We start from the raw sequence: 22344 nt of genomic DNA, 5'->3' as shown, positions 1-22344 counted from the left end.
GCGCTTGGAAAGAATGAGGAGGTGGGAGTGTGTGTGTATGTTACAGGAGTGTGTGGTCTGTGTGTGGTGGAGGGAGCTCGATAATCGCCTCGACGACAGAGCACAAATTGATTTGGCTGTAAACTATGGGGTGTGACACCTGTACGCTCATGTTTGCATGACCGTGATGACGGATATAAATATAGTGTCTCTTTTTTTAAAAAAAATTTTTTTAAATGTCATCAACATAAAAAGAAGGTGTTGTTCCTGTGTGTATGTATTTCACTCATCATCTTCCTATAAGCAAGTGCTGGAAGATGGCATCATAATAATAAATCATCATCATTTTTTTATCTCTGAAGTCTATTTATAGTCAGTGTTTATTATGTCCCAGTTTAGCAAAGCAATTCGAGGTGTTTAATTAGTAGCTCTTCGCTCTGTGATTAAATGAAAGTCGAAGCAGTGCGTCCTCGTGGTCACAAGCGTGTATTTGCAAGTTCCATTGGTTATGCAAATTGTACAGAATTAACTCAAACATTTGGATTTACACGTCAAGTGGTCCAGAGCGCCATCAGGCTTGGCGTATTTGCTTATCAAATGCCCTTTTTTTTCTTTTTCTTTCCCCCCCCCCCCTTTTTTTTTTTAAACTACACCTGCAAGGTTCAAAGTCTGCCTTGGAATTTCGGTCTGGTTCATGATGATGGATAATAAAAAGGCTGTTTAGGGTCTTTGCTGTATGAAATATGGGATGAAATAGATGGATGTTTCTGGAAGTTGCATTACAAATACAAAGAATGACCTCTAAGCTTCATGATATCAACTTCAGTTATAGTCTTGTTTTATTTATTTTCTCTTTAGTGGTGAAAGCGGAGCAGGAAAGACTGAAAGCACAAAGCTTTTATTGCGGCAGCTTATGGAGCTTTGTCGAGCGAACTCTCAGCTCGAGCAGCAGATCCTGCAGGTAAGTCATCCAGCCACGCTTATTTGAATGTAACCTTGTCGTTTGCACGTCAAAACCTAAGCTGTGCAAGAGACGGCAGTTGATTCACATAATTCGTACTCTGATTTTATTGTACCTTTATAATATATGGGCTTGGTGAGTTTAAAAAAAAAACAAAAAAAAAACATGTTTACAGGAACTTGGGTGTGACGTGTTAGACTGAATACGGTAATAAAATGAATAATGAGTAATCGCACTGTAATCAGTTCTTCCTTGTTGAGAAGAAGTTGTGCAACAGAAGAAGTGCTAGTAAGGATTGGGTAAGAGGTGAGTACAGGGTTAGCACACTTGTTGTCCATCCGTCCATTCATATATTTTCCATGCCGCTTATCCTACACAGGGTCGTGGGGGAGACTGCAGCTTATCCCTGGGGACTCTGGGCACAAGACACCCTGGACTGGGTTCCAACCCATCACAGGACACAATCGCACACACATTCACCCTCTACAGACCATTTGGAAATGCCATTCAGACTACAACACACGTCTTTGGACTTCCTTGTTTTGATTGTCAGTTTATGTCCAAGTCTTGAATGATCTCGTATGGATATTGTAGAGTTCTACCTAACAACTGCTGCTGTAAGCGTACAAACTCCTGATCATCCTTTCAATGCACTCAGTGCTGTTGAACTTTATCGTGTAGAGTTGTGGAAGAGTAACAATTTACGCTCCCATTATCCATAAGAGGACGGGTTCAGTTTCGAGTCTTAAGGTTTCTTCGTCATGTCATCAGTATTTCTGTAAAGAAATATTTTGCGACAATGTGTACTGTTTAACTCGAACAGCATTGAATACAGTTGAATTTGCGTTTGATATGCTGTGGCTTTTCAGCCCCTACAATGTTTACAAAATTACAACTGCTCTCAAAGTGGACGAGTGTACATAAGGTCCAGCGTGTTGATCCAGTGGCCTTTTCATACGCCTTCACACTCAAATGCTCAAGGAGACGAATTCATTTTTATGGGCCTTGCCTTTGTAGCGCTAATATGATCCCTTATGAGCTAACTTGTATTTCTTGTTCCACCTGTAACAGAATTGCTTGCACATAGGTCATCACTCGCTCACCAAGACAGTGAAGTGAGGTATCAGGTTTGCAGTCAGACAGACTTCCTGTCAAGGAAATGTCGAGTTAACAGCAAAGGCATTGTTGGCAATTACAGCTGTGAGATGTTCTTAGCTTCTTTTTTTTTTTGCAGAATTCTGGTTGTATTCTGGTCCAAATAGTCTTCAATTTCCCAAAGTGAGATATTCCCTCTGAGGGAATTTCAAAATCCTCCATAGAAAGTTAGTGCTCGAAAATTAGTGAACCCTTTCGAAATTTCCACATTTCTGTATAAATATGTCCTGAAGCATCAGATTTTCCCACAAATCCTAAAAGTAGATAAAGAGAACTTAATTAAACAAATGGGACAAAAATATTTTACTTGGTCATTTTTATTGAGGAAAATGATCCAGTATTACGTTTCTGTGAGGGGGGGCGGAGTACAGCTTCAACTCTGGGGTGTTGGTGGGTTTCCTCACATGAATTGCTCGCTTCAGGTTCTTCCACAACATTTCTACTGGATTCAAGTCAGGACTTTGACTTGGTCATTCTAAAAACATGAACTTTATTCTTCTTTAAGCGTTCTCTGGTAGAACGACTCGGGTGTTTAGGATCGTTGTCTCACTGCATGACCCACTTTCTCAGATTCAGTTCATGGACAGATGTCCTGACATTTTTCCTTTAGAATTCGCTGGTATCATTCAGAACTCATTGTTCCATCAGTGATGGCGAGTCGTCCTGGTCCAGATGCAGCAGAACAGGTCCAAACCCTGACACTACCACCACCATGTTTCACAGATGGGAGAAGGTTCTTATGCTGGAATGCAGTGTTTTAATTTCTCCAAACATAACGCTTCTCATTTAAAACAAAAATTCTTTTTGGTCTCATCTGTCCACAAAACATTTTTCCATTAGCCTTCTGGCTCGTCCACGTGATCTTTAGCAAACTGCAGATGTGCAGCAATGCTCTTTTTGGAGAGCAGTGGCTTTCTCCTCGCAGCCCTGCCACGCACACCATTGTTCAGTGTTCTCCTGATGGTGGAACATGTGAGATATATGTGACATAACCAATGTGAGAGAGGACTTTAGTTGCTTAGAGGTTACCCCGGGTTCCTTTGTGACCTCGTGGACTATTACACGTCTTACTCTTGGGGTGATCTTTGTTGGTCAACCACTGATGGTCTTGAATTTCCTCAATTTCTACAGTCTGTCTGACTGTGGATATGTGGAGTCCAAACTCTTTAGAGATGGTTCTGTGACCTTTTCCAGCCTGATCAGCATCAACTCTTTTACTGAGGTCCTCAGAAATCTCCTTTGTTCGTGCCATGATGCACTTCCACAAAGATGTGTTGTGAAGATCATGAGCATTAACATTAGCAAGTTTTAGGTCATATTTATGCAGATATAGAAAATGTAGAAAATTCTATAGGGTACACAAACTTTCAAGCACCAGTGTAAATAATTAGACCCAAGCACTCTTGGAGTTTATTTGGCTGTATGTTTTGTGGTCGTTCTCTTGTTGATGAGCGCTCCACTGTTGGTATGGTGTACAAACACGGCAAGCTAACTTACTGCTCAATTATTCTGTCGTCTTTTGTTCCAAAAGGAGTCTAAATGCTCATCTGAAAATTGTAGATTTGCATCTCTGAGCTTGTATTTTTAGCAGAGGAGTTTATGGATGTGAGGTGTTAGAATGGAAATCGCTGCGGTGGAGTTTCCATTCTTGGTGTTCTGTAACTGTTGTCTTACAGGCTCTGAAATCTTGTATGGCACATCTGTGGGTGATTTATTTATGGTTCCATGAACTTTCCACCTACATGTTATCAAACCAGTTCTTGTGACCTGTTCTTGAGCTGTTTATGGTCTTTGCTGTGACACGGTAGCCTTTTAGCTTTTACCATTCAAGTGTTTGTTTAATAATGTTGTCCCTCAGAACTTTAGGAAGCTTCACCTTCACCATGGTTCCTACTTATTGCATCAAATCTTCCCAACCATCTTTTATAATGACACCAGGCGCTATTTGCACGAGAACTTTTTTCCGAAATAATCAAGGATTTTACAGTTGCTCCGGATGTGACGTAGCCAATAAAGTGAAATCTTTGTAAAATATAGTATTTATTTAACATTTTCCACATCGGTTTAATCTTTTTGTCCACTTCTTGTCAGCATTGCACTGGATTTTCATCTGAAAAAACTCTTAGTTGTGTATACTTTCCCTGGGATATGTTTCAGTATACCTTCAGTGATTGCTGCATAAGCATTTTCCACATGTTCACATCTGTCTCAGAAGGACAGGATGTCGGGAGGGGGACTGAAAAGGAGAGGGGGACTGTGTGAAACTTTAAGTGTGGGAAGCACTACCCTCTGGGAAATTGTGTCATATGGCTAAGTTACACAGCACAGGCCTGCCTGTAGGCCGGTTTTCAAAAGGACTGCCTTCCAGGGAATTGACTTTGATACCGAACACCTCGTTCATATCATTTATTTATTACGTTTTCCCGCGAGCACTTTTTTACCAGAGCCTTTGTTCGTGAAGCGTATTGTCTGTCATGTGACAGATTTGCAAACGCGGCTGCTCAAGGGTAACTTGAGTCATGGGAGGATCTCCAGAAAGAGCAGGAGAGTTCCTCCCAGTCAAAACAAACTGTTTTCCAGGCGTCATTTCTGTTTTTGGGTTTCCTCTCCTGTGTCCTTCCTAGTGATTTATTTGTTAACTGCTGACTTCAGGCAAAGCTGCTTAACCAGCACATCCTCACTGCGTTGTTCTAGGGGATGGCTTGTTCTGCCCACGTGGCGCACTTTTATTTTCCATGTTCTTTGTGTTGAAACCATCCATTCTCTGTTCATTTTCTTCCAACCACAGTGCTGCTGATGCAGAGCACCTCATTTTATTCATCTGTATTCTTAAACAAATAAATTAAGGCTGATGTTCAGTCTGGACACGGTTTGTTGGAGTTTATAATTAGGGGGTTTCTTTTTCCATCAGCTGATTTCTGGTTTTCATTTCTAAAGGCGCACACTGTATTTGCTGCAGTTTTCTGTTGCTTCAGAGCCCAGCTTTGTTCCGTTACTCTGCCTATTATCAGCAGCGTAGCTCAGGCCTTCAGGTTACGATGGCTGATTTAAAAAGCCGTCGACGTGAGGGTTCGTTTTAGGCACACCAGATTATTTTCTGTTAACGAATGTCTCAAGGCGGATTATTTTGCAGATTTATTTCTGCTTATTTGTATTTAAGTGTGCTTAACAGTTTTGTCGTTCTCATAATGCATATTGTTGAGCTATTAATAGACATTAGATTTAGAACAGTATATGTACTATTGCACATAGGAATGCTTGCGTAGACAAAAACAATTATTTTTCAGTGATCTACTTGTTAACGGCGATTGCAGCCTTTCTCCAAGGCAACCATTTATTTTGTATGAACACTTTCTTTCTGTTTTTTTTCCTTTTCTGTTTTTTTTTTTAACAGGTGAACCCTCTTCTGGAGGCATTCGGGAACGCCCAGACAGTCATGAATGACAACAGTAGTCGGTTTGGAAAGTATATTCAGCTGCGCTTTCAGAACTCTTCAGGTGAGTTTATTAGACACAGCAACAGAGCGAATCTAGCGTTGTGCCTCACTGATGGCGGATGATGTACAGTGAGGGGATATAAGCGGGGGTGGGGAGGGAAATGGGCTCGATAGCGAAAAAGTATTCAGACATTCCTATTTCATGCAACAAGTCACAATCGTGGCGAAAGTGGACGAGCTGCTCGGGGACAACATTGTTAAACAACGCTCGGATGGAAAAAGCTACAGAGCAATAGGAAAGACCTTAAACGCGCCTGTGAGTACAGTCGGTTCGATAATGAATTCGCAAGTGAACACGAGTCCCCCATTGAACCATGAAGCAACAAAATGCACTGTTATTCTGAAGTGTAAAAACCAAGTGTCAGAATACTTATTTCCTCTCAGTGTACTTTGATGTGGTCTTTATTTCCTTTCAGCGTACTCTCTTCTCTCTCTGTAGTAAAAGGAGCCAAAATCAACGAGTATCTACTAGAGAAGTCCCGTGTGGTCCACCAAGATGAAGGCGAGAGGAACTTCCATATCTTCTACTGCATGCTTGCTGGCATTTCTTCCCAGGACAAGGAGATGTATGGCCTCCTGGACGCTACTCAATACCGGTGAGTCATTTTGTGATGTCCTGTAACTAGACGTTTCAGATTCTAGTAGATGTAATAAAAGACCATTTGGAGCTACTTCAGGAATCGCACAGTCCGGTTTTTATGACTTGATGTTTGTCGTGTGTTTTATTTTAGAGGAAGGCGTTGTTTTATCATCGCGTGTGTGTGTGTGTGTGTGTGTTGACGCGCAATACGTTCTTGGGGCTTTTGTGGAATTTCTTTGTTTTCATTGGAACTCCTTTTATCTCATTAGGCCATAGTGCTGTGACTCATGAATGTCTGCTTGTCTGTGTCCTAGTTACCTGAACGGGCGATTTGGCCAGGGAGATATGGTGCAGCACTGGAGTGAAAAGTATAATGAAGTGAGCAATGCCATGGATATGGTGGGCTTCGAGGAGCAGGTGAAATTTCTCCCTCTGCTGCACATAACAAGCTCACAGTCTTCCGTCAGCCTGTTCACAACTACTCAGTACTTACAGTGTTCTTGCGTGGCACTTTTAGGAAAAGGTGGACATGATGACTATCCTGGCCGGGATCCTATCTCTGGGAAATATCGCGTTCGAGCCGACTGAGAGCGATGCCCTGAAAGTGAGCGAGACTTCACGGGGCTGGCTCAAAGCCACCGCGGTGAGTTGGCTCGAGTGGATCAAAAACAAAAATGGTGCTTTTATAGGGGGAAAAAATCCGCTATTTTGGTGTGATGCGGCCGTGATGTCACCACCCTGAAGTTATTTTCCAATAACTGCACATTCCAAAGTGTTTTGTTCCTCTATACCACAGCGATTATTGGAACAATTACAATTGTTATTTATTTATTAATAAAATATCAAAATCCACTTTCTGGAAAACATACTTACCAATACACAACACTGCCACTGGAGACTCCTTTCATAAATGTAAAATAATCATCTACAGAGAGCATCGCTATATCTGAGTTTGTTAAATAACACATTTATTTATTATTATTTTAAAAGTTATCTATTTTACATGTTTTACACGGAGCATATAGGCGAATCGAGTTGTTACTATGGAAATGATAACATAGTAATAATTATATTATTAATTAATAATTTATTTCGTTTGAAGATCTACAACTATTTAGTATGAGATATACACAAAAACAGAAGAAATCAGGATGGGGCAAATACTTTTTCACAGCACTGCGTAAACCTGTGATTTGAATTTCAGCCTGCACTGCTGTCCAAGCTTTTGACCATTCTTCCGGTTCAAGAATTCAGCAGCGTTTTGGTATAAAGATAAATAAACTTTCCGTGTTTGCTCGTCTTCAGAATATTTAATATAACCGTGGTCAGTGGAAACTCCGCGCACTTCTTGTCATTTGACGTGAATCTACATTTAGTCACTTTACTCGTGTTCCTTGAATGAAGGAAACAAAGCAATCGCTGTGCTCATTTTCAACACATCCTTGAAGGCTGTGTTAGGCCAGCTCCTGCCTCATTTACACCATACAGAGGCAATATTACACCAGGTTACCCCAGTGTAAATCTCTCATGCGTTTTAGATGATGATCGAGATCATTGTGGGGCAGTGTATCTGTGCTCAGACTTACAGAGGTGAGAGGTGGGTGAAGGAATACAGCTGGAGGATTTATCTCTCCTGCACAGGTCCATTGTTCGCTTAAATGCCCCGGCTCGGACGCAGACTTCAGGCCTGTATTCAGTATAGAGGAAGGTTAAGGTTCTGTATAGAGGAAGTAACCATGCAACTGCCTCTCTTCCCCACCCCAATCAGACAGATGAATTACGGCCTGCTCCGGCACAATTACGCTCCTTAGACCAAAGGTTGGATTGTTGTCGCTGGCTACATCTGGCTGTTTGTGATAAGATGCGTGCTGGCATTAAATGTCACACTATATTTAGATTGTACCATGATTTCCATCTGACCACATACATGACCACTGGCCATTAATAGTGATCTGAATCAACTGATATCGTTTCTCGCCCCACTTCCTGTCACAGACAGCATGCAGACAGAAATGCTGACGTGGCCAATAGAGACTTGAAAGTTGTAATGCAAATGAACTTTTGTTATCAGAAACTGCTGGAACTCGATTTATTTACTGTTCAAATGAACAGTTGCAAAAGACTGCATCATCATTCGCATCAGAAATGGCAGTTTATTACCACGACTCTGACATTTACCTCTTTAATCTGTCCATACCAAGGTTATTATAGTTTAGGAAACTAAGACTGTGAGAAAGTAATAAAATTAAACAAACACAATTTAAATAACTAACAAAATGAAAATGAACTGAAATATAATACGGCTTTATGTCAGGGAATATTTTGAATTGAGACTCTTAAGTGAAGGGAAGCTTGCTACGTTAATTATAGCACATTATGCGTTTCCCGTGTATTCAGGACTGGATTGTTGGTTTTTAGCTAAAGATAATTGCAGTATTTGCTTATTTTATGCATTATTTAATTACGTAAACACGTTCATTGTCCAACTGCAACTGGGATTTGTATTAATATAAATCTGTACAGCAATCCTAAACATTAAAGCCTGAAATATCGCCTGTCACATGCTATTAATTATATAAAAAATAATAAATAAAAAAATTTAAGAACACTGAATGACATCTGACACCCCCCCCCCCCCCTCCCCCAGGGTCAGTTTGGAGTTGAGGAGGAGGACCTGATGAGGTGTCTCACCTGCACTATGTCAGTAACTAGAGGGGAATCCATCCACCGCTTACACAACCAGCAACAGGCTGAAGGTACGATTTCCTGACTGCTGTAGATCAGTTTCATCACTGACGCTGCATTTTTAATGACGTGTATGATGAGCACGGCTTAAAACACTTGACCATGCTGGCCAGGATGTTTGTTTGTTTGTTTGTTTGTTTGTTTATTTAAATAAAGGCAAATCTAGCTGACCATGCTAATGAGCAGTAATCCGTGACGAAAGCTTTTACACGATTTCCCTAATCACTTGCGTCTGGTCTTATTCCTTTCCAGATGCCAGAGATTCGATCGGTAAAGTGGTGTACGGCAGAGTGTTTGGCTGGATCGTTAGTAAAATTAACGAGCTGCTGACTCATAAACTGGATACGAATGTTGAGCTGAGTGAAATAGGTACGTTCCTGTTCCTTCGGATAAGCAGCACGATCTGAAAGGACTGGGACAAACACGTACGATTTGCGTTCTACCCAAAGCCTTGTTTTGACTCATTGCAGGTATTCTTGATATCTTTGGCTTTGAGAACTTTGCCGTGAACCGATTTGAGCAGCTCTGCATTAATCTTGCAAACGAGCAGCTACAGTATTTTTTTAATCATGTAAGTATTTACACACACAAACACACACACACACACACCCTAATGACAGACCTAGGCACCAATAGCTGTGTTTAAGTGTTGTAGGCAGTAAATAAAGTGACCACAGCCTGCAGTATTTATGGTATAATAAAGGGATCTATTGAGAGAGAGAGAGATTGTCACACGGTGATGAGATGCTGATTCACCATGATTCACATTTGTGTGTTTGTGATTTTTTATTTTTTATTTTTTTTCTTTTAAGTTTACAACCTTAACAACAGAATGCAGGCATCTACAAGAGAGAAAGATGAATAGAAATCGCTTCATTTCATCCAAATATAATACATCATACATTTATATAAATGTATATAAACACTACATACGTTTGTCATACATTTGTTCAAGTCTGTGTCAGCTGACACTAAAGTGACACTAAAGTGTCAGTGTCGGCGTCGGCGTCAGCTAAAGCGGCGGAGGAATTATGTCTTCGCTTGTCATCTGTCCGTGTGTCATCGATGAGTGTTTGATGAACAGGCTGAAGGTCACAGCAGGGTCAGGTTGAAGAAATTTGTTGTTTTTGAATAGCTTCCCTCATGTTTGGAGTATTACTTAAGTGTATTTTTAGGACTTGTTTAGTCACTTGTTGCCACTGGCATTGAGTTCGACTTGTTCATGTTGTTTTTATTCCTTTGTTCACAGTGAGCGTTTGCCAATAAAGCACAGTTTAAACTTGAAAGAGAGACAAATGGGGGGGGACAAATACATAAGAGAGACAGTGAGTGAGAAACATGGCGGAGTAAAACGAGAGAGGGAGAGAAACAAATGTCATTACAGCAATTCCATTATATGATTTGTGATAGAAAGCATTTTCTTAATCACTACATATAAATATGGGCAAAACATTGCAGTTCGTGTATAAAATCCCATGATACGCTCTCTCTCGACTCTCGGCACATAATCTTCACTCATGTATTCTTATATAAAACCGGTGAGGGGCTTCTACAGCCTTCCCTTCACCTTCCCTTAGATGTGTAATTGGGATTTTCTCCCAGTTGCCACACACGATGTCATGTTCTTTTTGTTTTGTTTTGTTTTGTTTTTTTACATTATTTTGCTCCTTTAAAGGAATTAATTCCTGAATTTTCCTCTTTCCACAGCACATTTTTCTAATGGAGCAGAACGAGTACAAAGAGGAGGGCATCCAGTGGGAGACCATCACCTTCAAGGATAACAAACCAATTCTGGTAGATTCTCTCTCTCTCTGTACGATGCACCGTACGTTCTGTCTTTTCCTTCGTGTCCGTCTATGAGACGACAGCAGAAGCAGAGAGTTTGGCAGACGAGATCTGTGGTAAATCCCACGACCAGGAAATGCTGAGTGCGCGAACCGCGTCTACGTTCTCAGCCACATACCAGTGCGTTTTGGACGTCTCATACCGTTGTTCTATATCTTTCGTTCTCTAAGAGGCCATCGAACAGAATAAGGTCAACTCATAAAGGTTATCGTCTGGGTGTAGGGTCTATGGTTTTGTTGTATTGTGTTTGTGATGGAGAAACTTGTCTCATCTAGGCGTCTAGGAAATATTAACCCTGGGCAGTAATTATGGCTTTGTGCAGCTGCTGCTCCTCCCTAAAGGAGCGAATGTATTTTGGGGTAAAGCGCGCTACAGGAAACTACAGGCTTTTTCACTTTTTGAAGCATTAAATTATTTGTACATGCCCCAACCTTAGTTAAATATATATTTGAAATTGTTAAATCAGACGTTTTCAAACAGGGCAGGGATTATATTATATGTATTATATATTATTATAGATAGATGGATTTAATCTATATTAAGATTTTATTTGCTGTCCCGTTATCAAGCTCGTTATTGAAGTGTGTACAGTAATATTCTGGCTATTCTTCACAGACCCCACTTTGAGAACTATGGGGTTAAATAACTCCAATATCCACCTTTTTCCTACGCCCCATGATGCTTTGCGTGAATTACGGGAGAAATGTCCGTTAGGATGTAAAAAAGCCTTTCGCGGTGGTGTCGCTAGTCATTCATTCGTAGCGAGATGTGGAATCGCACGCTGACGGAGCTTATAAAGGACGTCTGCACACCCGTCCCTTCCTTAATAGAGAACTGTGAGGAGGATTTTAAAACCTGGCCATGGCGCTCGGAGGCTTACCTGTACCTTCACAGTAATAAAGTCGGTCATGTGTTCACGAAGGATGTGGGAAATGATTTCTGTGTACGTAAAAGCTGATGTAGAGCCAAGTCAGGGCCTGAACATGTCGCACCATAAAGCTTGGTTTTTAGTGTCCTACAGACATCGGGAGCTCGTGTAGTAATGCAGCTGCAATATTGTGGAAGGTCAGTAAATTAAGGATAAACGATGATGATGATGATTTATTACCAGTATTAGTATTAGGGTAGTAGTAGTAGTAGTAGTAGTAGTAGTAGTAGTAGCATTATCTGAGCTCTACTAGTGTTTGATAGCTACAGCCCTAAGGCTGTAATAAAGTTAATAAAGAGTAAGAAAGACTTTCTTCTCTAAAGGTAGAGAAATAACATTCATAATTACATTCCATAATGATATTCCCACTCAAGCAACAAACAGTATTCGTTTTTAACACGCATGAATCATTACATAAACACCTGCAGTAGATTAGTACACCTACCTATAATAGTTTTTACAGCAGCACCCAGGGAATAAAGTGGATGATTTATTTATTTTTTTAAATGTAAAAACTGATGACCACAAAAAGCTCAGCAAATGCCAGTTGCAGCTGCAAGTCTGTGATCAAGCACCAGAGTAATGATTAACACACGCTGTCTCCCTCAGGACCTGTTCTTAACGAAGCCGATTGGGATTCTGTCCTTGCTGGATGAGCAGAGTGCCTTTCCTCAGGTGAGCAGATGAGGGTAGAACCACACGGGGTTCATTTGGGAGCAGTGGATCGTGCATTTGTTTGCATACATCTTGGAGGCTACTCAAGTCAAATTATCGTTGTTTGATAATACTAGAGCTCATTATAGCATTATAGAGCTCATATAGTGTCTAGCATACAGTGGTGCTTGAAAGTTTTCTATATTTCCGCATAAATATTACCAGAAACATCATAAAATAATTTTAAAAATGAGACGAAAATATTATACTTGGTCATTTATTTATTGAGAAATCCAATATTCGGATTAGATCCAATATTAGATATCTGTGAATGGCAAAAGTATGTGCACCTTTGCTTTCAGTGTGCTGTGACCCCCTTGTGCAGTAATAACTGCAGATAAGCGTTTGGGGTAAGTGTTGATCGGTCCTGCACATCGGCTCGGAGGAGTTTTATCCCGTTCCTCAGTACGGAACAGCTTCAACTCTGTGATGTTGGTGTGTTTCCTCACATGAACTGCTCGCTTCAGGTTCTTCCACAACATTTCTATTGGACTTTGACTTGGCCATTCTAAGACATTAACTTTAATCGCCTTTAAGCGTTCTTTGGTAGAACGACTCGTGTGTTTAGGATCGTTGTCTTGCTGCATGACCCACTTTCTCTTCAGATTCAGTTCATGGACAGATGTCCTGATATTTTCCTTTAGAATTCGCTGGTATAATTCAGAACGCATTGTTCTATCAGTGATGGCGAGTCGTCCTGGTCCAGATGCAGCAAAACAGGTCCAAACCCTGACACTACCACCATCATGTTTGGAGATGGGAGAAGGTTCTTATGCTGGAATGCAGTGTTTATATTTCTTCAAAAATAACCCTTCTAATTTAAATCAAAAACTCTATTTACTCACTAAACATTTTTCCATTAGCCTTTCAGCTTTTCCAAGTGATCTTTAGCAAACTGCAGAAGGGCAGCAATGTTTTTTTTTTTTTTTTTTTTGGAGAGCAGTGGCTTTCTCCTTGCAGCCCTGCTATGTAAACCATTTGTTGTTCAGTGTTCTCCTGATGGTGGAACATGTGAGATATATGTGACATAACCAATGTGAGAGAGGACTTTAGTTGCTTAGAGGTTACCCCAGGTTCCTTTGTGACCTCGTGTACTATTACACGTCTTACTCTTGGGGTGATCTTTGTTGGTCAACCACTGATGGTCTTGAATTTCCTCAATTTCTGCAGTCTGTCTGACTGTGGATATGTGGAGTCCAAACTCTTTAGAGATGGTTCTGTGACCTTTTCCAGCCTGATCAGCATCAACTCTTTTACTGAGGTCCTCAGAAATCTCCTTTGTTCGTGCCATGATGCACTTCCACAAAGATGTGTTGTGAAGATCAGACTCTGATCTTCTGATCTGAACCTGTTCTTTAAGTAAAACGCTCACTCACTCACACCTGATCATCCTCCAACGGATTGAAAACTCCTGACTCTAATTTCACCTTCAAATGTACGGCTAATCCTAGAGGTGCACATACTTTTGTCACTCACAGATATGCAATATCGGATCATTTTTGTTTTATTCATCATTTAATTTTATAACCCACTTCAGCATTCTGTGTTATTTCAGGTAGCCCCTAGCGAAATACAATGGCTCTCCCAAGATGTACACTTTTACCAAATATCTTTTAAAGCATTAATCACAGTAGTTGCTGGACAAGATGTTTAATTTAAGGGTTGCATGTTTGAAAGCCTCTCAGTGGTCTGGAAAACTGCATCATGTGATTATGAAATATAATCACTATAATCTTAACTGGGTTATTTTTCCCTCCTGTAGGCCACAGATGGAAACTTTGTAGACAAGCTGAACAGCAAGTTCAAAGCCAATCCCCACTTTGAGGTGGTCCGGAGCCATAGCCCTCTCTTCACTGTTGTGCATTACGCTGGAAAGGTAGAACAGCTTGGCACAAAATGAACGAACAAACAAACAAACAATAAAAGAGTCGATTTATAGGTTTAGCCACACCGAATAAGATGCACGTCGTAATATGAGTAACACCGACTTCCCGTCTTGTTCAGGTGCAGTATAACGCCAGCGGCTTCCTGGAAAAGAACAGGGACAATATTCCAGCCAACATTCGCTCTCTGTTCATCAACAGTGTTACTCCCCTCCTGAGCGTCCTCTTCGCTGGTAGGTCAACAATAGCTATTTTTATTGGACCCCTAAGGACATTTCAGCTACTCATTTATTAATTAGCACTGTTTTTCAACCCTGCTTGAATTACAGCTTGCAGGCACGATGATGCAAAGACCTGCGTTCATCTGAGTTAACAGACACCACAACTGTAGTTTCACAATCTCTTCCTCTTAAATCTAATCATTATTATAGTAGTCTTGTAACAAAAAGGCACATGGCAGGAGAAGGAGAATATATCTTTTACTACAACGCCACCTCCTGTGCAGCTGTAAAACTGCAGTTTGGCAGATGAGGTCGACTTTTTAATTTCTTTAACATATACAGTAAAATCCATAAATTAATAAATAAAATATATAATTCATTTAACACAAACCATTGACAAAAATCTCAAATAATTACTATTTCTACTTCCTCATTATTCGCTGTTATTATTATTATTATTATTATTATTATTATTATTATTAATATTATTATTGATAAACCAACAATCTACAATCACTACTAAACTGCAAACCCATGATGATTATTACAACTCCTAAAAAAAAGTTTAAAAATGAAAAGCCTCGAGAACTATGAACGTTATTGTCCAGGTATATTTTAATCCATATTTAAACACATCCATAAAGCTAGTGTGTTCCTATATTCCATGGTTCAGAGGCGATTAAGAAAAGCCTTACGCTAGCGAAAGGGTCCGCGATGCTGTGATTGACAGCAGGTCCGTTTCAGCTAGGGCTCAGAGCGAGTTGTACTGCTTCAGATCAGCATTATAGACTTTTGTAAAATATGTTTTTCTTTTTACAGCCACAATTTCCAGAACAGGGACATTGATGCCACGGAAAGCGAAGGTAAATTATAATCATCTGTGATGCTCCATAGTTCCCTGGTCTAGAATAAACAGTTAAAATATGAATTGTTTGACCTTTTTGTTTTTGTCAAGATGGTAAACTTTGTGGACGACAACTTCAACTCGACCAGGAAGCAGTCTGTAGGCACGCAGTTCAAGGTAAAGGGCTGTTCCTGCTAATGAGACCTTTTAATGATTAACCTCACACCCTTGAGGGCAGTGTCGGTTTGGCAGTTAAGGCTCTGGGTTACTGATCAGAAGGTCGGGGGTTCAAGCCCCAGTACTGCCAAGCTGTCTCTGTTGGGCCCCTGAGCAGGGCACTTAACCCTCTCTGCTCCAGGGGGCGCTGTATCATGGCTGACCCTGCACTCTGACCCCAACTTCCTGACATGTTGGGGTATGCAAAGAAAAGAATTTCACTGTGCTGTAATGTGTATACATGATCAATAAAGACTCATTATCATGATCACCTATAATGGAGTTTAATGCAAGCTGTTTGGTACAGCACTCCCTGGCTGTGCTGATGGAGAAGATGTTTGCCGCCAGTCCGCACTTTGTGAGATGCATCAAACCCAACAGCAGCAAACTGCCCGATCAGGTGGACAGTAAGCTCATCATGGATCAGGTAGGTCACCTTTAAAGGTCCGGATTTATTATTTTAATACCAACTTTAATCAGACATTAATCTCAGCATGCATTATACAGAATATTTCATTCTAAACGTTTTCTCGAATAATTATTCTTGGTAATGCTATTTGTATGTACACTTTTTTTTAATTATTATTTTATTTATTTATTTATTTATTTATTTATATATTTATTTGTCACATGGCAAGAAACCAAAAATTAAAATGAATTTTACTCCAGCACCACCTACTGTGCAAACTTAAAAGTGCAGTTTGGGAAATTAAGATTTTAGATTAGTTCCTTAAAACTCATTTTCTTATTCTTGACGTCCGTTTAAAATAATGGACAAAATATAAAGATTGTATATAAAAAAAATTATTTTACACACCAATTTCAAATTTTCCAATCAGAGTTGGAGAAACCACTTAATGTTTCTTCAACAAAACAGTTTAATATACTGTACATGTAAAAACAATTCTCATCTTTAATGTAACAAAATAATTGAATGAATACATATACAGATTAAAAAATATATTTATAACAAAATATTTATCAAATAAATGCCATGCTTGAAAAAGAATATTAATAATAATTATTAATATAACATAATTAAAAAGTTCAAAGCCATATTTCAAATAAATCCAAATAAATTGGCACCACTGAAAAAGGAAAGCAATAATAAATATTTACAGAACAAAATTTAATATACATCTAAAGAATTTATCTTTAAAAGAAGATAAAATAAATAAATATTTACAGATCTAAAAATGATAGCAAAATATTTATACTTCTCAAATAAATGCAAACAAATAGAAAAAGGATGATGAAAATAAATATTTACAGAACAAAATTTTAATATTTTGGTTCAAAACTAAATATGTGGTAAATATTTAAATTAAATGCAAATTGTCATCCTTTAAAAAATGTCAGAGTGGTCGATGGGGTGGTGGTGATGTTTTTGTGATGCAGGGAAAATAAATTGCACTACTTAAGAAAACTTATCCGAATGTTTTGGCTTAAAATGCTGAATCCAGTGTGATGAAGCTCAGAATCTCTCTGAGGGGTTTTTAAAAAAAAATTATTACTGTCACGCCTCCGCTGTGTGTTAATGCTCTTGTGTGCACATGTAACTGATAAAACTGCTAATCATTACTTGACACTAATATTGCTCTAATGTGGGGAAAAAATAAATTGTAGTTATGTAAGTGTTTGTTTTTTTGTTTGTTTGTTTTTTTCCCCTCTCTCTCTCTCTCTCTCTCTCTCTCTCTCTCTCTCTCTCTCTCTCTCTCTCTCCTGTCCTCCTTAGCTGAGGTACAATGGCCTGCTCGAGACAATCCGCATTCGAAGAGAAGGTTTCTCCTGGCGACCGTCTTTTAAAGAGTTTGCACAGAGGTGAAGAAGCGTTTGTGTGCATCATTTAAAAGAAAAAGGAACAAAGCTTGCTTTTTTTTTTGGATGTCCAGAGATTTTTTAAAATTTAATCGAAATCTTTCAATCATTAGGTATAACATCCTGCTGCTTAAACCGGATCTGCCTTTGGACAAAGAAAGGTGAATAAATCATCACAAACACTAGTGAATGAAATCCGCTGTTGTTCTTATTGTGGTTGTATACTGTGTGGATGATCATCTTTCTGTTCCTTTAGTCATTGTGTGGATGTTTATTTTGTGTATTTTAATAGCTTAATCTGTTTTATCTGTCAGCTGTATGTCGATTCTTAATACCACGGAGTTGCGTGATTGGAAATGTGGGTAGGTTTGGGTCTCTCACACACACACACACACACACACACACACACACACACAGTGCATACACATGAGTATTTTAGTATCCATCACATTAAATTTACAATACTGGAAATGAACACTGCACATGTGATGCCAGTAGGTGTTTTGTTTTGTTTTATTTATTTATTTATTTATTTATTTATTTATTTATTAACCTGTAAATCCTTGGAGCAAAAAAGATAACCCGTACACCTTTTCTCCCTCAGGTCATCTCGGTTATTTTTTAAATACTGGCACCAGGACGAGTTGGCCCGTCTCCTAGAGAAACTTGGGAAGGCAGCTGTTGTCATTCAGAAGAGTAAGTTGCATTTAAAATCCATTATTTGTTTTATCTATTGAATAAAGAGCACGGTAATTGTTGCCTGCGATCTTTCTCATAAATTGCCCATCAGACATCCTTGACAGCATCAAGCTTGTTCAATCCCTAACCCTTCAGTGGTTATGTGACACAGCTGAACCAGGATTCAGTCACGAAAGAACATGATCAAACCTGAACGAACTGATCACTTTCTTTCAGGATCACAGATGTACTTTCTACTTTCGCTTTGTGGACAGAATAAAGGAATATGAGCAGAAACGGTTCCTCCATTCCTTCTGCAGTGATTCATGAGCCCCACCCCCCCCCCCCCCCCCCCCCCCCCTTGTTTGTTTAAAGACTCGTTAAAACAATATTCCACACTGGTACACTCGCACCACACACGCTACCATGTCAACATCACTGCTGAAATGAGAATGAACCACCACATAAATAACATCTGGTCACTGAATGATGGATGTACGGTGGTTTTCGTTCACTGATGGATCGGTAACAAGCTGATAAATTGTGCATCGCAGCAGATGGGCTGCAGACAGTAACTGTATATCTGCAGCGTGCAAACATATGGTAGGTGTATCTGATGAAAGATAAAAGTGTCAATGAATGGAGGTGTAACTAATAAAGTAGGAGTTTAAGAGGAGCCAAACATTTAAAAATCATGTTTGTGAACGGAGGGCAGCAGATTACAAAAGAAGAAATTATGGAAAATTAGGTAAAGGGCAATAAACAATATAAACAGTATAAACAATAAAGCACAACAAAACTTTCTCCAGGCCTCGTCCTGCCTTCTCTCATGAAAAGAAACGGTTGTGTTCGGTTTGTGGCCCATCCCTGAGTTCATGTCTGCGAACTCTACAGAACGTCTACCTCCTTTCTTAAAGTTCTTACATAAAGTCTCCCTAAATCTCTTTCTATTCACAGTTAAATAGCCCATTGAAGAACTGAATGTCTAACCTAATGTGAATTTGCCACGGTTATGTCAGGTAAGATTATCTGAACAAACATCAGGAAGGTGCCTAGACTCGAAGGAAATTCTCAGGGGTGGCTTCTCAACAAATCGTGAACTTGACAGCTGGAAGGTGTTCAAAGTGTCCACCAGCTACAGTTCCCAGATCATACCTTTTAATTTTTTTTTTTTATTAGTGTAAATAGCATTGAACAGGAATGTGATAAACACCTAAATCTGATCTTTATGGATCAGTACATCTTTAGCCAGAAGGGGTTTTTGAGATCGGAGAATGAACGTGTGGTATGATATAATTTATGATCTGGGTGTGATGTATCTAACAATAAACATGTTGCCTCGAACTCTAAAACCAGTGTTTCGTGGCGATGATATTTTAACTAAACTAAAGTATACCATGTTCCTGTATATTTGAAACCAAAAGGTTGTGAGAATGTGTTTTATATATTAATTTCATGAGGGGTGTCACGAATTCTGATCATTTTGCTCTGTACATGATTGTATAATTGTCATGAACCCCAGGATTTGATGATTAATTTTGTGCTGAAATTTCAGATTGGTTGCATCCCGGTCTGAAGATGAAAGTAAATCTAAACAAAAGAAAGAACGTCTAGGTTAATGTTTTAATGCTAATGTTCAGTCGTGAATATTACTGAAACTAGGAAGGATTATTGATTACACTTGAAACAGTTTTTTTTTCCTTGATCAACTCCTGCTCACTCACTAGTTCCCCATGTACGATGACAGTACAATATAAAATACATATATAAAAGTAAACGTACAGTCATGTGAAAAAACACGCCATGGAAATTGTTGGCTTTTTTGACATATTTGGACAAGCAAACATTTCAGCCTCTTTGCCTATTAATAAAGGTGATGTAAGCATGTCAAAGTGCATTGCAACCGTTTGTCAGAGTGCCTGCTTCTACAGTCAGAAAGAGATTGCACAAATTTGACCTGCTTGGGAGGCGTGTCAGGAAAAAGCCTTTGCAAGACTACAGTTTGCCGATTATGCCAAGACCAGGCCTTTTGAAATAATGTGCTCTGGACGGAGAATTCAAAAATAGAGTTGTTTGGTGAAGGCCAAAGACAGCTTTTCAGGAGAAGCACCTCATCCCAACTGTGAAGCACGGTGGTGGAAATGTTATGGTTTGGGGTTGCTTCACTGCCTCAGGGACTTTCATTGATTTAACTATGAATTCTGCATCATATCAAAGAGTGCTTGAAGATAATGTGAGGCCACCTGTCTGAAAGCTGAAGTTGAACCGTTATCCTTTGAACAGGATAATGATCCAAGGAATGGCTCAAAAGGAAGAAATGGAAGGTTATGGAACGGCCGAGTCAAAGCCTGATTTTGAATCCCATTGAAATGCTGTGAAGGGATTTGAAACGGGCAGAACATGCAAGAAAAACCTCAAACATCTTGCAACTGAAATTTTGCAACATATTGCATGGAAGAGTGGTCAAAAATTCCAGCAAGTCTGGTGGACGAGTATGCAAAACGCCTGCAAGGAATTATTTCTTCTAAAGGGGGCAGCACTAGCTTCTGAGGCCAAGGGTGTACTTACTTGTTCCACAGAAGAATATCACATCTATTGATATTTCTGTTGAATAAATGATTGAAAATCAAATTTTCCTCTCCAACTTTTTAAACATAAACATGATCAAATGTTTGATCGTCCAAATATGGCAACAATTTATTTTTGCACGTGACTGCAAATGCCAGCTTTTCAAGCAGGATGAGGACTGAATATAGCAGCACAGAGAGAATGCTGTGTGTGTGTGTGTGTGTGTGTGTGTGTGTGTGTGTGTGTGTGTGTGTGTGTGTGTGTGAGAGAGAATTATAATACTTTCTAAAGAAACTCCACCAAAGATTGATTGATTTTTTGATTTATTTATTTTAATCTGAATGTCTCCCTTGTGGTGCTGTTTTAAAGATTACCGTGCAGTGAGCTGTAGGAAAAAGTACTTGGTCCTGCTGGCTGAGGTTAGGAGGCAACAGCAGGCCCAACGAGAGAGGGAAGAAAGGGAAGAAGCAGAGAGACGGAAGCAGGAGCTTCTGGAACAGGAAGAGAGAAACAAGCGTTTGCTTGTGGAGCAAGAAAACAAGAGTAAGACGCCACGATGCATTTTATTACTGTCCTTTTCCCTCCTTTCATGCTCTATGAGGAAATTAAAGCTTCCTTTTCCATGGCTGCCTCTTTAGGGCCAGTTTCTCCCCCAGTTCCTCTACCCAGGAAGAAAAAACCCCAGCCCAGACCTCGGGCAATACTCGCCGCTCTTGCCCTCGCACCTCATCTAGCACCTGTACCTCGTCCACGCAGTAAGCAGTTTGAGGTGAGAACCTATATCTGTTAAACACTACTTTCATAATGACACGCTGTCCTTCCTGAGAGCATCTTACAAACTACAGTGTCTGAACTTCACCAAACATCACTGAGACTACTACTGGCATTGTGTGTTGTGGTTACATTAGACCAAAACCTGCATATTTTAGCCTAAAAACTGCTAGCCTCTGCCAGGAGGTTTAGACCTGTGGTATGAATTGTCCACGTGCACACACCTAAGAATATAAAGGAGCTTAAAATGTTCTACATGGAGGAGTACAAGATTAAAGATATTCCCTCCAGGACAGATTAAAAACATACAATTAATGTCACAGAACTTTAATTTTAACGGTGGCAATAACTACACTACTTTCAAAAAAATAAATAAATAAATAAAAATAAATGTTTTGGGGGAAATATCAGCTTTTACTAAAACACCACTGCGTCTCGGTATTGTTTAGATCAAAATATCACTCGTTACATCTGTTTTTTGGTAAATTCTGCTCATTTTCACGAAATATGGCAATAATTCTGACACTATAATTGTGTCTACGTGAGTCTAAACATACCAACACTACTTCTTAATGTCTGTTTAAGTACATTTTCGACCGATGGTTGATTTTACAGATACTGGTAACTAAGTAGGGCGGTACCTTCTGATATCCGATTATTGATCAACAATCGATAGTTTTTAAAGTATCTGATACTGAATGTAAACAGAACATTCAAAGTGAAATATTGCTGAACTTTCTTACAAAAATAAACAATCCTGAATATACCATGAAAATGTACTGTACATTTTAAAATGAAATATAAATATATATATATATATATATATATATATATATATATATATATATATATATATATATATATATGAACTATTAATAAATATTAAAGTACATAAAAGATATACATCCCAACTGACACTCCGAATAGCAAATAAAAATATAA

General features: G+C 39.3%; 1 protein-coding gene across 2 annotated transcripts in view; it reads left to right on the top strand.

Moving 5' to 3' along the window:
* The window catches only part of LOC108277051 (myosin-IIIb), a 35610-nt gene that overhangs the window by 4130 nt on the left and 9136 nt on the right, over positions 1 to 22344 (top strand). For both annotated transcript variants that reach the window (XM_017489347.3, XM_017489346.3), the window contains exons 4-24: positions 838 to 940; positions 5490 to 5592; positions 6031 to 6187; positions 6486 to 6588; positions 6689 to 6814; positions 8819 to 8927; positions 9169 to 9285; positions 9387 to 9487; positions 10624 to 10710; positions 12299 to 12364; positions 14166 to 14279; positions 14408 to 14519; positions 15327 to 15370; positions 15463 to 15528; positions 15875 to 15994; positions 17303 to 17388; positions 17499 to 17546; positions 17700 to 17747; positions 17990 to 18081; positions 21001 to 21174; positions 21270 to 21400. In XM_017489347.3, coding sequence (XP_017344836.1) covers positions 838 to 940; positions 5490 to 5592; positions 6031 to 6187; positions 6486 to 6588; positions 6689 to 6814; positions 8819 to 8927; positions 9169 to 9285; positions 9387 to 9487; positions 10624 to 10710; positions 12299 to 12364; positions 14166 to 14279; positions 14408 to 14519; positions 15327 to 15370; positions 15463 to 15528; positions 15875 to 15994; positions 17303 to 17388; positions 17499 to 17546; positions 17700 to 17747; positions 17990 to 18081; positions 21001 to 21174; positions 21270 to 21400 — 2107 coding nt within the window. The remainder of the gene's footprint in view (positions 1 to 837; positions 941 to 5489; positions 5593 to 6030; positions 6188 to 6485; positions 6589 to 6688; positions 6815 to 8818; positions 8928 to 9168; positions 9286 to 9386; positions 9488 to 10623; positions 10711 to 12298; positions 12365 to 14165; positions 14280 to 14407; positions 14520 to 15326; positions 15371 to 15462; positions 15529 to 15874; positions 15995 to 17302; positions 17389 to 17498; positions 17547 to 17699; positions 17748 to 17989; positions 18082 to 21000; positions 21175 to 21269; positions 21401 to 22344) is intronic.

The sequence above is a fragment of the Ictalurus punctatus genome, chromosome 16 (genome assembly GCF_001660625.3).
Source record: "Ictalurus punctatus breed USDA103 chromosome 16, Coco_2.0, whole genome shotgun sequence".
Lineage (NCBI taxonomy): Eukaryota > Metazoa > Chordata > Actinopteri > Siluriformes > Ictaluridae > Ictalurus > Ictalurus punctatus.
This window is presented reverse-complemented; position numbering and strand designations above follow the sequence as displayed.